The sequence below is a fragment of the Pleurodeles waltl genome, chromosome 4_1 (genome assembly GCF_031143425.1).
Source record: "Pleurodeles waltl isolate 20211129_DDA chromosome 4_1, aPleWal1.hap1.20221129, whole genome shotgun sequence".
NCBI classification, from domain to species: Eukaryota; Metazoa; Chordata; class Amphibia; order Caudata; family Salamandridae; genus Pleurodeles; species Pleurodeles waltl.
This window is the reverse complement of record NC_090442.1, coordinates 62036045-62054098: the sequence shown is the minus strand read 5'-3', so window position 1 is coordinate 62054098 and position 18054 is coordinate 62036045. Positions and strand designations below refer to the sequence as shown.

Here is an 18054-nt window from a genome sequence, read left to right as displayed (position 1 = left end):
AATACTCAACAGCGTTCTGTTGTGTTTTTTTTTTCCACATTAGGATGTTTGTGGGAGCTCTGGCATTCAAAAACAGACTTCACAGACTTGTTCCCCACATTCACCTAGTCCATAGGTTTTCCAGTTTTTAAAAAAAATTGTTTTTATTAACATTTTGCTGTTGTACAGATTCAAATCAAGTTATGGCATTAACAGGTTCTTATCACATCAATGGTCGTCATTGATTGCTTTTCCTGGACATATTCCTGGGTCTAACATTTGCGTCACTTTGTTACTATATCATTACTTCGCTTTTGTAAGTCCCCGGTGTTGTACTTATAGGTGCAGACCTACGTGATCGCGTCCGTCATATACCATGTTATCATTCACTTCCCCACATAACAGTCTTTGTCAAACTCTAAACAACATAATGACATGATGGTGCGCTTGGGAACGTGTAAGTTCTAGTTGCTGGGGGATGCCTCAGTGTATCTATACCAGGGATGGGCCTGGTCCCTTGCTCAGTCTCCGTCAATTTGTTTGTGTGTGAGGGGCCACTCTGTTTGATACTTGATTACTCTCCCACCCGCTCTGTTTATGATCCATGAAGACCTACATCTCAGACCGGCATCCATCTATCCCATCTCTCGCTTAATATTGGTCCTGTTCCCTTCCACTCAGCTCATAGTGACTTACAATGAGACTCCTCACCCCTGATGTCTCCACTCCTTATCTTGTGTGTCAATCCGTCCCCTCCTCAGCGTCTCCCCCACCCATCACCATACGTTCCCATTTCGTCAATACTTCCTCCCATGCCGGGGCAATGGGTGTCTGGCGTAGGCCCCGTGCCTCTTTGCTCTTCAGGACTTGTAGTTCAGCCCTAGCCAATCTCAGCACGTCTCGTCTCCATTCAGTCAAGGAGGGGCACTTGGATGACCTCCAGCCCAGAGCGATTAATCTCCTGAATAGAACTAGGGTTAAATCCAGGAAGCGTTCATTTACCTTCCCAATTGCTAATCCCGCTTTCAGGCCCAGTAGACACACAGTCGGTGTCGGGGTCATTTCCACTCCAAGCAGGTCCTTCAAGACGATCATCACCGCCCCCAGCCCCGCTGGAGTTCGGGGCAGTGCCATACCATGTGATCGAAGTCAGCATCCAAGTCGTCACATTTGGGGCACACCTTAGGGACTCCTCCGTATATAAGAGTCAAGCGATGTGGAGTGAGGTACGTTCTGTGTATATAATTGTATTGGATGTATCTTAGGCATGCGTTCCTCGAAACCACCCGTGGGTATGCTAACGCCTTCCGCCATTCCGTGTCCGACAGATCCCTGCCCAATGTCCTTTCCCATCTTTCCCTCTGAGATTGTAGTGGGTTTAAAATACTTTCAACTTGAGCTCTGTACAGTTTAGTGATTAGGTGAGTATCTTCTCCCGATGTTAGCAGGAGGTGTAAGACCCGGTGCGTGGCGGGCTCCGCATTAACCGTGTCCCAATGCTCCCTTAAGATGTGTATCAGCCTCTGATATAAGAGGAACTGTCCACGTGGAACCCCGCTACTATCCATCAGGTCAGCGAAGGGTCTCAGCACCCCATCGCGGAAGAGGCCTCCAATTGTCTCCACCCCCACCTTCGTCAATGCCCCCTGTCCAGCGCCAGTCAAGCTCCCCTCCGCCGTATCTAACGTTAGTACCGATAAGGGTAAGGCAGGGGAGTAAGCCAGGCCCACACCAACCCGTTGCGAGCATCTCATCCAGCAGGCTAAGGCCACTTTCATCATTGCACTCTTTTCCTGGGGTACCACCCTCCGGTTTATCATTTGTGCTATGATCCCATCGCGAATCATCTTGCCATTGGCAGTACATCTATCCAGGCAACCCTTTCCTGCAAACCACCTGGAGGTCCACTGTAACGCCAGGTAATAGAATTCAAAGTCTGGGGCACCAAGTCCTCCCTCAAGGTTTGGCCTACAGAGAATCGAAAGCGCTGTGCGCCTTTGACCTCCATCCCATACAAGGTCCCTGAGCAGTGTATTTAACTCCCGGAACCACAACGAGGGGATCAGCACTGGAAGGTTAGCGAAATAATAAAGGAGGCGGGTAACATAATCATTTTAGATAAGGATATTCTGGCCATTATCGATAGCTTCAGTGACCGGCAGAACCCAACCGAAGCCCGGAGGGAGCAGAGCGCCCTACCTATTTTCCCATCACGGAGGTCTTTTATGTCATGGAATACCTGTATGCCCAGGTACTTAAAAGTATGCGGTGCCCATACCATGTCCCCAGGGCACGAGGAGGGGCGGTCATATCCCGGCGTCATTGGGAAGACAAATGTCTTGCCCCTGTTGAGGCGTAGTCCCGAAAGACCTCCGAAATAGTCTAGAGTTTGCAAGGCCCACAGAAGTCCAGTCTCCCCATCTCTGAGATAGACTAGAATATCTTCAGCATAGAGTGAAATAATGTGTTCAGTCTGTCCCCACTCCACTCCCCTGCCTGCACCCGAGGCTCAACAGCCAGGGCGAATAGTAATGGTGACAACGGGCATCCCTGCCTGGTACCCCTGTATATGGGGTAGGGCTCTGAAATCGTCCTACCCGTTCTCACTTTCGCTAGTGGGGTTGCATATAGTAGGTCCACCCATCTTACCCATCCTTCCCCCAGACCCATCATAAGCATCACTGTCCTCAAGTAGTCCCATCGAACCGAGTCAAAGGCTTCCTCGAAATCTATTGCAAGCAACGTTCCGGATGGGGGTCTCTCCGCCCTTGGCATTTGTAAGATGGCAAAGAGGCGTCTGAGATTCAGCGAGGTGCTACGGTTTGGATCAAACCTGTTTTTGTCTGCGTGTACTAATGTGGGTATATATTGAAGCAAGTGATTGGATAGGATCTTGCTAAGAATTTTGAAATCACTGTTCAATATTGATAGCGGGCTAAAATCAGTGACGGATGCTTCACCCGATTTCAACTTGGGCAGAGGGATCACCAGGGCCTCCCTAAGCGAATCTGGTAGTAGGCCACAGTGCAATGCCTCCGCTTACAGTTCCACCAACTGGGGTGCTAACAGTGCTGCATACTTCTTGTAAAAGTCCATTGGGAGAATGTCCGTACCGGGCGTCTTCCCTGGGGCTAGCTGCGTAATGGCTTCCCGTACCTCCTCCACCATCACCGCCCCCCCCAGCCCGTTCCTTTCCTCATGTGTCAGGGTAGGCAGTGGGAGCGGCCGTAAAAAGCTATCTAGGCAGTCTGTCTCGAGATTATCCGGACTCCGATACAGGTAGGTATAGTAATCTCTAAAAGCATAGTTTATGGGGCCCGGCCTGAATCTGCGCTCGCCTTTCATATCATGCACACTCACAATGGGTGACCCCTCCCAGCCTCTCCAACCAGGCCAGCATCTTACCGGACCTACCCTCCTCGGCCTGCACTGATGCTAAGTATCTCTGCGTGCAATGGCATCTAAGCTGTTCCTCAACCTGAGAGTGGGACCTCCTCGCTTGCTCATACGTCTCCTGTTCCAGCGTTCCATTGCTCACTTTCTTTTCCCCCTCATGTATGGTTTTCCCTAGTCTGATCAGTTCCCATTCCAATGTGCGTCTTATCCCGGCTGTCTGTCCTATACTGTAACCTCTCGTTGCAACTTTAAGTGTTTCCCACTCAATATATCTGGAGAAGGCAGATCCCTTATTAATGTTAATGTGATCTGTCAGATATAAGCGGAGCGCCTCCCTGTATGCCTGGTCCTCCAGTGCAGCTGGAGATAATCTCCACAGCGGTATGGGGGGTCTGCCCTTAGCCACCCTCCAGGTGAGCAACAGGGGATTGTGATTGGATAAGGTGCGCCCCAAGTATTCAGAATGGGTCATTTCCCGCGCTAGGTTGGCCGAGCATACCACCCTATCTATCCTAGTATGTACTCGGTGTAGTCCTGAGTAATAGGAGTAGTCCTTGTCGTCAGGGTGCTGTTTGCACCAGACATCAATCAAGCCCCAGGCATGTACCCACTCTCTCAGTTTTCTAGCTACTTTATGCGTTACTCCTCCTGGCAGCGGTGGAGTAGAGCGGTCCCGGTCTATGTCCAGTATGCAATTAAAGTCCCCCCCAATAACAACTCTCCATGTTGCTGGCGAGTAAGGTGGCTCGACAAACGCTGTAGGAAGAGGATCTGATCCTGGTTAGGAGCGTAAATACTTCCTAATACTATTGGAACACCATGAAGTTTCCCCTCCACTATCACAAACCTGCCCTCCTGATCTATGTCAGTAGATACTATTTTGAAGGGGACTCCTGCACGAACCCAGACCACCGCTCCCCTGGCGTAAGCGGAGCACTTAGTGGCGAACACCTGCCCTCTCCATCTACGCCTCAGTTTCTCCACCTCACTTGCTGTCAAATGGGTCTCCTGCAGCATTGCTACATGTATGCCTCTCCTCTTTAGGTGGGACAATATTCTGTGCCTCTTAGCTGGTGACCCCATCCCCGTATATTCCACGTTAGGAAACTATTGTCTGTCATATAGATGTATCAAGAAAATTGCGGTACCGACCACCTCCCTCGGCATCCCGCTCCCCTTTGTCCATTTTCATGTGCTTCATATAAACAAACCACAATCCCCTAGCACCATCAGAAATCAAAATTGGAAAACCCAACTCCCCATCCCCAGGGCGCCTCTCCAACTGTAGGCTGCCCAAGTAGGCAGTGCAACTGTGTCAACCAAGTAAATATAGTTCTTGCCAGTCTGACTGAGTGGACGAGAAGCCGGTGGGGGGGTGTTTCCATGCCCATAGGGGCTTACTATCTACACAGTGCACCTCACCTCAGGACCAGTTCATGGGTACAGTTACCCCAGTTCATCCGTCGTCTGCGGAGTCACCTTGGGGGGCAGCCTTCCACTTATGAGACGGTTTTGCCATCCGAGTCTCTCCCATTGCTCTCCGGCGGAGATGCTTCTCTGCCCATGGAGGCCGCAGCCCTCAGGGCCTCTGTCCTCCCAAACTCCTTCTGGGATCGTGATGGCTCGGCTCAGGCGGGCCCGTCGCCGCCACCCCCCTGGGCCCCCCCGTGACCTGCGCTCAGCGTCTCCCGACCTCGCATGTTGTCCTCTCTGTCCTCCGCAAGCCTCCAGCCACTCCCATGCCTCCTCAGGGTTCTGGAAGAATGTGGTCTTGTCCTCCACTATCACTCTCAGTCTCGCCGGGAAGAGAAGTGAGTACTGGATCTCTTCGTCCCTAAGGGCCCTTTCCACTGCCAAAAACAAAGCTCTTTTAATTTGGACATCGATTGTAAAATCCGGGAAGAGAGTCACTTCTCCATTCGCCACTCTAAAGGGACCCGCCTCTCTGGCCCTCTGGAGCAGGATATCTCTGTCCTTGTAGTGGAGTAACTTGGCTACCACCACTCGGGGTGGCCTCCCAGATGCTAGGGGTCTTGAGGGGAATCGATGCGCTCGTTCCAGTGTGAAGAACGGTGTCAATCGTCCCGGTGCTACAACTGTACGCAACCATTCCTCAAGGAATTCCACCATATTCGTGCCTTCCGCACCTTCCGGGAGGCCTACCACCCGTACATTGTTCCTTCGATTTCTTCCCTCCGCATCCTCTGCCCTTTGCTCCAGCCGTGTCACTCTATTGGTGAGACTCATCACTGTGGCAGTTAGGTCCTTTTGTCTCGGTGTGAGGTCCGCTAGCGTGGCCTCTCTCTCCTTAACTCTGTCTGTCAGCTTTTGGTGGTCCGCCCGTAGGAGGCCTACTTCTACTGCAACCTGGTTAATATCGTGCTGTAGAGTTGCTTTTGTGTCCTCGATTGCACCCAAAAATTTATTTAGAGTGTCTTGGACTTTAGACTGCATGAGGTCTCGCATGTCCCCTCCACTGCGGTCGGCGGATATTGTGCGATCCATAGCTTTACCCCCGTGTCGGTTCCTGGAAGTCATCGGCGCTGGAGGGCTTTGTACCAGGGTTTTCAATGTGGCTTGTGGCCCTTTGCTGCGACTCTGCCGATTACATCTACTCCAGGCCTAAATGCACCCAGCTCAAATCACTATGCCTGAGCGGTAGTGTCTTGGTCCATTAGCGGCCCGTTCCTCTGGCCGTTGTGTAGTGGCAGATTCTTTGTGTGCTGGTTGCACTTATGCGGGATCGGCTGGGTCTGACTGTGCTTGTCCTTCAAGGCCAGCCCCAGGATCAATGCGGGCCTCACTTTGCACCGCGGAGTATGAATCAGGGCCCACAGGGCCCCCCCAGGCCCACAGGTTCAGCCAGCACCGCACCACCTCCGGGGGCCCCCGGACCCCTCCGTTGAAGAATTCAGGCCCTCTTCAGAGCTCTGCCGGCGATCCCGTTTCTTCCGCAGCCCAGTGCGGCCAGCGGCAGCATGGCCCCCACCTTGGGCCCGCAGGGGACCCAGCCCCGCAGCGGTGCCGCCAATGAATGGGCGTCACACCTCGCTCCGCCGCGGCTTCCTCGCTCCTCCAAGGAGACCGGTATGTGCCAGGGACTCTTTACCTCGCTGCCGAGGCCGAATCGGGGCTCAAGGGCCCAGCGATGTCCGCGCGTCTAGGCCCCGGCCAGCAGCTCTGCCCCGACAGGGCCGCCACGCGGAAGTGCCACGCATCTTCTCCCCGTTCCTCCGGGGTGGGTCAGGTCTACCACGCCCCGGAGTCAAGGGCAAACAGGCCTCGTCCTTGACAGCCGGGGCCCCCGAGTTTGGAGCCGCCACTCCTCTCCTCGTCGTGTCCCGCAGGACGGACTGGCCGCGGCCGGGCAGGCCCCACCACTCGAGCCCCCGGCCTCCACCCACACTCCGGGCCTAGTCAGGGCCACCGCTCCCGCCTGGAAGCGACTCAGGGGTCCGGAGACCCGGCGCCGCCGTTCGATTTCGCCTCCGACGGGCTCCACGCGCAATACTCTCGGCGATGGCCCCGGGGTTGGGCTCGATTTGGCGGATTATATGTAGGCCCCTCTGGAGCCGACGAATTATGCACCCGCCATCTTGGCCTGTGTAGCCACACCCCAAGTTTTCCAGTTAAGAGATATTTGGGCAAAGACGGTGATGAAAACAGTTTACTAGATCTGCACCACCAGGTGCTGATCTAGAGTTTGGTGGATGGCCTGTTTTGTTAGTGAAGGACTTCACCTCCACTCCTGTGGCTAAGGATCACCTGCCATATCCAGAGATTCCTCACTCCATGCAGGAGGGCTGTGTGCCTACCGGCACCTGCAGATGTGGTGGATGAACTGTAGGCACATCTGAATGTTGGATGACTGACATGTTTTTTTTAGCCCACTGTTCCTCTTTTATTTTTCTCAATCATACTTCCGGGGGAAGTTTGAGAAAAACAAAAAATAAAGGCCATATTTATGGCTTGGTTTGCATCGCCAACAGCGCACAAAGCTTAAGTGAGATTTATGAAGCCACGCAAGGCCAACTTGCGCGACCCTGCGTGGCTTCATAAATCTCAAATAATATAACGCGGTGCAAATTGCTGCTTTACATTACTCTGCGCCGCTGAGGTGTTTCCATAGGTGTTGCGTGGATGCAAGGGTGCCCGCATTGGTGCTAGACTGCCAAAAGGGTGCCAGCGCAGGGAATAAAGAGACGAATGCATCGCATTGGATAAATACGGTGCATTCTTGCCTTTTCCCTATGACGCGTGGCAAGGCAGCAAGGTGACTTCCTGCCCTGTGCCACAAAGCCCATAAGGGCCTAAGTGTCTGTGCACATCAGTCGTTCCCCATTATCTCTGCCGGGGCTCACCATGGCATGCACGGTGGCCTTGGGCATAGAGTATCATTATTAGTTGGTCCTCTTGGGATAGGCTGAGGTTACCATTAGGGTGACCCCAAGGTCCTTTGCCTGAATGGCCTTCGGGCCATAGGTTTCTGAGACGGACAGTGTTGGTGGTTCTGCCACCTCCAGCGGGGTGGGAGCTGCAGGTTTGGCGGGACAGGAGCTCGGCAGTTTTCTCCCCTCCTGACCAAAAGGTACCCTAGAGATTTCATGGTCTAACTTGGGTTTGATTCCACATACAAAAACAAAGGAATCCTTCGCGAGTGGAGACGACCGCATTCCAAGTTGTTGATCCTTCTCAGGGTAGCAGTGGGGCTGGTAACAGAACAACTTCCCAGTGGGTGAGTGAGATGGAGCGGTCTACCTTTTCAGACAGCTTGTCAACACTGTTTCCCGTCAGTGCTCCCTAAATACTCTGCTCCCGGATAAAAGTCAGAGGCTTTTAAGATGACAGAAGGATGAGGAGGCGACACCCAAAATTATACTCTGGATTATACTCGGGAACAAAAAAAAACAAAGATATTGGATAGAAACTGTAATAGTCTGTTTCAGTCATATCTATTTAACTTAAATTAGTTGAGGCCTGATGTCTCAGTTACAAAATAAAGTGTACGTCCCTGGGAGTATTTTGAAGATGAGATTTTGGTATGTCGTAGATTTTCCAGCAAAATTATGATGCACAGTTGAAGGGCAGGTGAGTGCCTACATTCCCCCCGGGCTGTTTTTACATTTTTGCAAGATTACTCCTTTTCCACACACAATGTGACACAGTTATGCAAAGCAGTGGAATCTTAAATGTGTAGCTATGGATAATTGTTATAGGTCTATAGGTTTCTATTCTATATCTCTGATCCGATGCAGGACAATGTGGTTTAGAACTTGTCCTTATGTTGATGTTGGCAATTTTGCCTATCTCGTTGTTCTGCTGGACACTATACTATATCAGGGTGCTCCAACGAGTAGCTCGGGAGCTACTGGTAGCTCTCCAGCTAGCTGGAAATGGGCTACATATTGGGCGGCTAATCTAGTAAATGAAAATTTTTGCTTTGGTGAACTAGGTACGTTTCCAAAAATTAAAATGGTTTATCTAAAAGCAAAAAAAGTGTGTATTTTTTAGATTAGCTGATGTTTGCAGAAAAAATGATTTTAAGGCGGATCTTTAAATGGTAACTCATGTTGTGTTGTGAATTCTTGTTACTGATGATCTTTCTTGAGTGCGGAAGGGCATTGCTTATATCACTGCTATGACACGTAGAGGCATTCAGAACTGAAATTGGTAAAGCAGTGTTTTTTGTTTTTAACATTATTGCTGGTGGCCTTGCCTGATGCACCGAGGTGGTCACTGCTAGTAATTCTGCATGCAGTGGCCACAGTGGCTACTATTGCAACACTGATAATTTTTGCTGGTAGCACAGGATGTTTTCTATTGCATAAGAGTAGCTCCTATAGGGAAGGCTGGGGATCGCAGCACTATATGGACTCTACAAGAAACATTTCATCATTATTCAGGAAGTCGTATCCTGGGGGGACAGCTTAGTGACCAGGTCCGTAGTGCTTCATACCTGTGAGTACGTAGTGAACTCTGTAGGAGGGGGCAACGAGAGGTTGCAATCCAAGTCCATCACTGGCTCACACTTTCTCAACTTGTAGCCCCCCTCACTTTATTCCCATCTGCACGGTCTCTCTGCTGAACTTGACATGCAGTGGTAGTCTCACTGATCCCATAGGACGTTTGGGGCCAAATTTACTTAGGGCTCCTTGCACCACATTAGCGTAATTTTTTTATGCTGTGGCTCAAGGAGGCAAAAATTGCTGTGCCATATTTACAAAGTGGCTCAATGCATGCATTGCACCACTTAGTGACCCCTTGTGCCACATTATGCTGCACCAGGCATAATGTATGCTAGGGGAGCGTTAGGAGGCCTGCAAAAAAGGCGCAATTAAATCTACGAGATTTCATAGTGCCATTTTTGGTGTACTTTTTAACGCCTGCTCAGAGCTGGCGTTAAAAGGACGCACCCATTGAAATCAATGGGCCTCCTTGCACTTTGCTGCACTAGCGTCAAAATTTTTTGATGCTAGTGTAGCAAAGTGCCACTATAGCATCAAAAATGTTAGCGCTATTCACCTAACATGCGCCATAGTGCGCCATATTGTAAATACGACTTACCCATGGTGTCGTTAGGTGGGGGAGTGCAAGAAATCTGGTGCATCAGTACTGATGCGCCAGATTCTTGTAAATCTGGGCCCTAGTGCTTCTACTGTGGGTGGTCTCTGCTGACAAGCAGTGACAGTCTTTGACCCCATGGGACTCTTGGTGCTTCTCGTGTGAGCTATCTCTCTGCTGGACACTCAAGCAATGGCATTGCTGTGGTCTCTCAGTAATTGTATGTTATTTCACTGCCTCTCCCTCAGGTCACATCCAGATTGCACAGGTACCAGACCGTAATGAACCTGACAGCCCAGGAGAAGTCAACTTTCAGTACCTGTTCCAGCTGCTGGAGGACCTTGGCTATGCCGGGTACGTGGGGTGTGAGTACGCCCCTCGAGGTAAGTTGGTAACGGAGTGCATCTGATTCCCTGTATGAGAATGTGTGCGCTGATCATTAGGAACCCTGACCATGTCTGTGCATTTCACACCCATGCGTACCTGAGATGCATATCTCATACTCGTCCCATGTGCACTCTTGCAGGTTAGCAGGCCTGCCAGTGTGTGCCTATGTACAGCACACAGTATAGACCCCCAAGGGCACCCTCGTAAGTTGGCAGACCTGCCAGTGTATACCTCTTTGGAGTACATCTAACACATCTCCAGGGCACCCTTACATGCTGGCAGGCCTGTGATTTGTTTTTAGAGAGCCACTAGGTAAGCAGGAGGTTCTGGGCCCAAAGAGGGTGGGGGAGTTGCCTTTTACTCCTGATGTCCCTGTGTCAAATCTACTGTGGGCCCTGAGCACTGGGCCAAGTACCCCTTCAGTACTTGACTCTGTGATAGCGAGGGCCGAGCTGTCCAACGTTTCTCAGGGGGAGGCTGATGCAGGGGGTGAACACAGGCTCACAACTCAAAATACACGCAGCAGCAGCAATAAATGATTGTCCAGTCAAATGCTTGTAAAGTAAAATACGGCATACAAAAACAATACACACAGACCTCCTGAGGTCAGTACTCTACTGTTAGGCAGGTCCCTGAGCCCCACTTTCCTCTCTCAGTTGGTAGCAGTTATTCCCCTTTCATGATCGGCGACATTCAGATTAGACTCCACTAAAAACCTGTGTCTTAGGAGCCCGACTCTGAAGTCAAACGTGTGCCAGTGCATATGCCACTACGAGGCAGCAGAGGTTCCCCTGGGCCCTTCGGCCCCATTATCAGCCTGATATACTCCCACCAGGTATGCTCTACCGTATTTCCTGAGAGTATTCCACACTCGGATGTCGCAGAGGCCTGCAGCAGCTGTAGGGGGGTGATTGCTCACATTCCAGTGCGTCAGCCGGACTCGGGCACTCACAGGTCACCACGGCCTACTTCCCTCTCGGCATCAGTGAAACCAGGTGATGACCATTCCTCTTTACATTCTCCCCCCAGTATCCTGGGTCCCCAACAAACTGCATACCCTCATTGCAGCACGATTGGCACAGCAGTAACGCAATTCTCAAAGCAGCGTCCTCTGGCATACAGGGTTGCCGACTTTAACCTGCACACGGCTGACAGCCCTATTGGTGCAGCAACGGCTAATGTCTCAGCAGCCCCCCTCTGGCATCCAGGTCACTGACCCGTGAGTCTGTACTCTGGTGACGGCCCGATGGGTGCAGCAGCCACTTCCCCACACCTAACTACGGGGACCCACTAGCCAGAATCCTCGCCAGGACCTCACTTCCTCCCTCCAAGCGCTCTCCTCTTTCTTAAGGGGCACACTGGTCTTGGCAAGAAGTCAGGCGCCGGTGCTCAGGCTCAGGTGATTTTGGATTTCCCTGGGTGATGTCCCCTCAACAGGCTCAGTTAGTGTCATACCCTAGTCCCCAGTACAGGTTCCAGGTAGACGTCTTAAAAAACTTCTCCTCCTCGACATAGAGTCCGACTAGCTGCTCGGCTGTTGACAATTTTGGGGGCCCCAGGTGCGCCTTCTTATAGTCCCTTTCCAGACACAATAATTTAATTGTAGTTTGTGCTGGGGGTCTGCTTCGTTTTGACGTGCCCCTCTCTCTTGCCATTCCTCCAGAAACCGAACTGTGACAGGTGAAGCAACTCCAAGCCTGGTAGCCCTAGGAGCGACTAGAGGTTCACACCTGGTAGTCAGCCACAGTGACTCGTGCATCTAAAGGTTATCCCAGGGCCCTAGCCCTACTCTTCATGATTCTCTTATCCGGCCCAGCTCCTTGCTGAGATGTGCCCAGGGCCCTTTTGCAGTGACCCCTCCCTTAATCAGAGAGCACCTTTGAAGTGCACTGAGGAGCCTGGCTCTTCCTTCCTCCAGTGTGCGCCCGCCCAGATCACAAGAATGCAGCAATCCATAAATCTGTCTTGGGGGAGGGGGAAGGTTTCTCTACCTACTTATGCTCCTGCAGTTTGCTCTGGGTCGGCCAAAATGGAACCCAGATTCTTCCAGGTATTGCATCACTCACAGGCACACACACACCCAGCACAAGCATGCAACCACATGCATGCTGCAAAGAGCTACATACTAACCGGATGTAGGCCAGGGGTGAGTTAAGTACACAGCAGCAGAACTTTATATGGTTGGACCTGTAGGCCTCACTCCTGTGACCCAGGTAAAAAGACCTACTGATCAGTGCGTTTGTGCTACTTAACTCCTTTCACCTCCAGGAGGGTAGCCCTTTGGGTGCCCCTTCCGGTCCAACAAGGCTACAGGGGACAGATCTATGTCATGGCACACCTTCATGAGCCATGCTTGCCCTTGCCTAAAATATTCAGCACCAGGGATCCAGATACTGTTGCAGCTGGGGCACCCAGGGCAGGGGTGTACGTCGGTCACAGTGGGAGGGACTTTTCCATCCCAAAAGTTTCTTTTTAGGTCTCTGTCAGTTGCAGTGCATATAGCCCTGTTTCGCCCTCACAAGATTGCCCTGATAATAATTTGGTTCTGCAAAGTAGATGCTTGAATGGGTGTCCTGCCTTGGCTGATTCCTGTATCGTGGCTTTGAGGCCTATTACATGACCCTAGCAGTACATGCCTCTGTGGAGTATGTCTCCAGTCACTCTGCCTCCCAAGGATACCTCGCCATTGTCACAAGCTGGTTACGTCAGCCAGTGGCGGCTGCTGTATACATAAAGTGGCAGGGCAGCAATAATAGAATAATAAAAAAGGGGTGCTTACCTTATTTAGTTGCCATGACGATGTCCTCACTCCTTTGTCTTCTGTCTTCGAAGCTCTGGACCCAGGAACTGCACCAAACAATAGTGGCGCTGCTCTTATGCTGTTAAACAGCATAAGAGAAGCATCAGGATTGGAAGGAGGGGGCTATCTCTTAAGAGTGCTGGAGGCCTGTGCTTTCTCTAACACAGCTGGGTTAGAGAAGTTTAAATCGTGCCTGTCAGGCTGGCCGTCCCACAACGGTCTGCCAAAGGGATATGCACACTTTAAACATCGTACATACCTCCATGCTGCCACTCAGCAGGAATTGCCCCACCCTGTCCTGGCACTCGGTTCAGGACCGGTGCAGAAAAACAAAATGGTAATAATCTTTATTACCATTTTTTTTTTTCAGTTGCTCTGGGTCATTTTTCCAGCGGGGCAACGCTGTCACGGAAGAGCTGCCCCTGACGCCGGCGCAGGAGGTGTCCTCAAAATGAAAATGTCACTTACCCAGTGTACATCTGTTCGTGGCATCAGTCGCAGTAGATTCGCATGTTCTGCAATAGCTCGCCATCTGGTGTTGGGCCGGAGTGTTACAAGTTGTTTTTCTTCGAAGAAGTCTTTCGAGTCACGGGACCGAGTGACTCCTCCTTTTGTCCCCATTGCGCATGGGCGTCGACTCCATCTTCGATTGTTTTTCCCCGCAGAGGGTGAGGTAGGAGTTGAATTGTAGTAATAGTGCCTATGCAATGGAGTGACTAAGTATGCACCTATTTAAGGTTGAGATGATACATATATAAATAATTGAAGGTAACTTCCAAACTGCTACAGGCTCCCGGGGAGGCGGGTGGGCACATGCGAATCTACTGCGACTGATGCCACGAACAGATGTACACTGGGTAAGTGACATTTTCAGTTCGATGGCATCTGTCGCTGTAGATACGCATGTTCTGCATAGACTAGTAAGCAGTTATTTCCCCAAAAGCGGTGGATCAGCCTGTAGGAGTGGAAGTAGTCTGAAATAATGTCCTTAATACGGCTTGACCTACTGTGGCTTGTTGTGTGGATAACACGTCTACACAGTAGTGCTTGGTGAATGTGTGAGGCGTAGACCATGTGGCTGCCTTACATATTTCTTGCATTGGGATGTTTCCTAGAAAGGCCATGGTAGCACCTTTCTTTCTGGTTGAGTGTGCCCTTGGTGTAATGGGCAGCTGTCGTTTAGCTTTAAGGTAGCAGATTTGGATGCATTTAACTATCCATCTGGCTATACCTTGTTTTGAAATTGGGTTTCCTGCATGAGGTTTTTGAAATGCAATAACGAGTTGTTTAGTCTTTCTGATGTTCTTTGTTCTGTCAATGTAATACATCAATGCTCTTTTGACATCTAATGTATGTAGTGCCCTTTCAGCTACGGTATCTGGCTGTGGAAAAAACACTGGAAGTTCCACTGTTTGATTTAGATGGAACGGTGAAATAACCTTTGGCAAAAATTTAGGATTGGTCCTTAGGACGACTTTATTTTTGTGTAGTTGTATAAAAGGTTCCTGTATAGTAAACGCCTGAATCTCGCTTACTCTTCTCAGGGAAGTAATGGCGATGAGAAATGCCACCTTCCAGGTTAGGAACTGTATGTCGCAGGAGTGCATGGGTTCAAAAGGTGGACCCATAAGTCTAGTTAGGACAACATTTAGGTTCCATGAAGGAACAGGTAGTGTTCTTGGTGGTATAATTCTCCTAAGGCCCTCCATGAATGCTTTAATGACTGGTATTTTATATAGGGAAGTTGAATAGGTAGTCTGCAGGTATGCAGATATTGCTGCAAGGTGAATCTTAATGGAAGAGAAAGCTAGGTTAGATTTTTGTAAGTGAAGCAAGTAACCCACTACATGTTGTGGAGTTGTGTGTAATGGTTGTATTTGATTAATATGGCAGTAGCAAACAAACCTCTTCCATTTACTTGCATAGCAGTGCCTGGTGGATGGCCTTCTTGCTTGTTTTATGACTTCCATACACTCTTGGGTAAGTTGTAAGTGCCCGAATTCTAGGATTTCAGGAGCCAGATTGCTAGATTCAGCGATGCTGGATCTGGGTGTCTGATCTTTTGGTTGTGCTGTGTCAACAGATCTGGCCTGTTGGGCAATTTGATGCAGGGTACCACTGATAGGTCTAGCAGCGTTGTGTACCAGGGTTGCCTTGCCCAAGTTGGTGCTATCAATATGAGTTTGAGTTTGCTTTGACTGAGTTTGTTTACCAGGTAAGGAAGGAGAGGGAGAGGAGGAAAAGCGTAAGCAAATATCCCTGACCAGTTCATCCATAGGGCATTGCCTTGGGATTGTTTGTGTGGGTATCTGGATGCGAAGTTTTGGCATTTTGCGTTCTCCCTTGTCGCAAACAAGTCTATCTGAGGTGTTCCCCAGAGTTTGAAATAAGTGTTCAGAATTTGGGGGTGAATTTCCCATTCGTGGACCTGTTGGTGATCTCGAGAGAGATTGTCTGCGAGTTGATTTTGTATCCCTGGTATAAACTGTGCAATTAGGCGAATTTGGTTGTGAATTGCCCAATGCCAAATTTTTTGTGCTAGCAGGCTTAACTGCGTGGAGTGCGTCCCCCCCTGCTTGTTTAGATAATACATAGTTGTCATGTTGTCTGTTTTGACGAGAATGTATTTGTGAACTATTATTGGTTGGAAAGCTTTTAGTGCTTGAAAAACTGCTAGAAGTTCTAGGTGATTGATATGCAGTTTTGTTTGATGTACGTTCCATTGTCCTTGTATGCTGTGTTGATCGAGGTGTGCTCCCCACCCTGTCATGGAAGCATCTGTTGTTATTACGTATTGTGGCACTGGGTCTTGGAAAGGCCGCCCCTTGTTTAAATTTATGTTGTTCCACCACAGAAGCGAGAGGTAAGTTTGGCGGTCTATTAACACCAGATCTAGAAGGTGACCCTGTGCTTGAGACCACTGTGATGCTAGGCATTGTTGTAAGGGCCTCATGTGCAGTCTTGCGTTTGGGACAATGGCTATGCATGATGACATCATGCCTAGGAGTTGTAATACCATCTTTGCCTGTATCTTTTGTGTTGGATACATGCGTTGTATGATGGTGTTGAAATTTTGAATTCTTTGTGGACTTGGAGTGGCTACTCCTTTTGATGTGTCTATTATGGCTCCCAGGTATTGTTGTACCTTGCGTGGCAGAATTTTGGATTTTGTGAAATTGACGGTGAACCCTAGTTTGAAGAGGGTTTGTATGATATGATTTGTGTGATTTGAGCACTCTATTAACGAATGGGCCTTGATTAGCCAGTCGTCTAGATATGGGAACACATGTATTTGCTGCCTTCTTATGTGTGCTGCGACTACCGCTAGACATTTGGTAAAGACTCTTGGTGCGGTTGTTAATCCGAAAGGCAGTACCTTGAATTGGTAATGTATTCCTTTGAATACAAACCTTAGGTATTTCCTGTGCGATGGGTGTATTGGTATATGAAAATAAGCATCCTTGAGGTCTAAAGTTGCCATGTAGTCGTGCAGTTTTAGCAATGGCAATACTTCTTGTAGTGTGACCATGTGGAAGTGGTCTGATTTGATGAAAGTGTTCACTACTCTGAGGTCTAGGATTGGTCTCAGTGTTTTGTCCTTCTTTGGTATCAGAAAGTACAGTGAGTAAACTCCTGTGTTTATTTGTGTGTTTGGCACTAATTCGATTGCATTCTTTTGCAATAGTGCCTGCACTTCTATCTCCAGGAGATTGGAATGGTGTGTTGTTAAATTTTGTGCTTTTGGTGGTATGTTTGGAGGGAATTGTAGAAATTCTATGCAATAACCATGTTGGATAATTGCTAGAACCCAAGTGTCTGTAGTGATTTCCTCCCATGCATTGTAATAATGACCTATTCTTCCCCCCACTGGTGTTGTGTGGAGGGGGTGAGTGACCTGTGAGTCACTGTTTAGTAGTAGGGGCTTTGGGGCTTTGAAATCTTCCTCTATTTCTAGGGAATTGCCCTCCTCTATATTGTCCCCGAAAATCTCCTCTATACTGTCCCTGGTAACTGGACGGTGTGGCTTGTGAGGTGCTGGCTTGTGTGCTTTGACCTCGAAACCCCCCTCGAAAGGGCGTTTTACGGAATGTGCTGTAATTCCCTCTGCTCTGCGGGGAGTAGAGTGCGCCCATGGCTTTGGCAGTGTCCGTATCTTTTTTGAGTTTCTCAATCGCTGTGTCCACTTCTGGACCGAACAGTTCTTTTTCATTAAAAGGCATATTGAGAACTGCTTGTTGAATCTCTGGTTTAAATCCAGACGTTCGGAGCCATGCATGCCTTCTGATAGTTACGGATGTATTAATTGTCCGTGCAGCTGTATCTGCAGCGTCCATGGAGGAGCGGATCTGGTTGTTGGAAATGGTCTGTCCCTCCTCAACCACTTGTTTTGCCCTATTTTGTAAGTCCTTGGGCAGATGATCAATGAGATGTTGCATCTCGTCCCAGTGGGCTCGGTCATAGCGCGCAAGTAGTGCCTGTGAGTTCGCGATGCGCCACTGGTTTGCAGCTTGTGCTGCGACTCTTTTACCAGCTGCATCGAACTTGCGGCTTTCTTTATCTGGGGGTGGTGCATCTCCAGATGTGTGAGAGTTGGCCCTTTTCCTAGCTGCTCCTACAACGACAGAGTCTGGTGGCAGCTGTGTAGTGATGAAAGCCGGGTCTGTAGGAGGCGCCTTATACTTTTTTTCCACCCTTGGTGTGATTGCCCTACTTTTGACCGGCTCCTTAAAGATGTCTTTTGCGTGCCGGAGCATACCAGGGAGCATAGGCAGGCTTTGGTAGGAGCTGTGGGTGGAGGAGAGTGTGTTAAATAAGAAATCATCCTCGACTTGTTCTGAGTGGAGGCTTACGTTGTGAAATTGTGCTGCTCTAGCCACCACTTGAGAATACGCGGTGCTGTCTTCTGGTGGAGATGGCTTTGTAGGGTATGC

The 18054-nt window shown here is 49.7% G+C and overlaps 1 protein-coding gene across 1 annotated transcript in view; it reads left to right on the top strand.

Moving 5' to 3' along the window:
* HYI (hydroxypyruvate isomerase (putative)) overlaps positions 1-18054 on the top strand; it is a 58058-nt gene that overhangs the window by 33192 nt on the left and 6812 nt on the right. The window contains exon 7 of the mRNA XM_069227805.1: positions 10185-10319. Coding sequence (XP_069083906.1) covers positions 10185-10319 — 135 coding nt within the window. The remainder of the gene's footprint in view (positions 1-10184; positions 10320-18054) is intronic.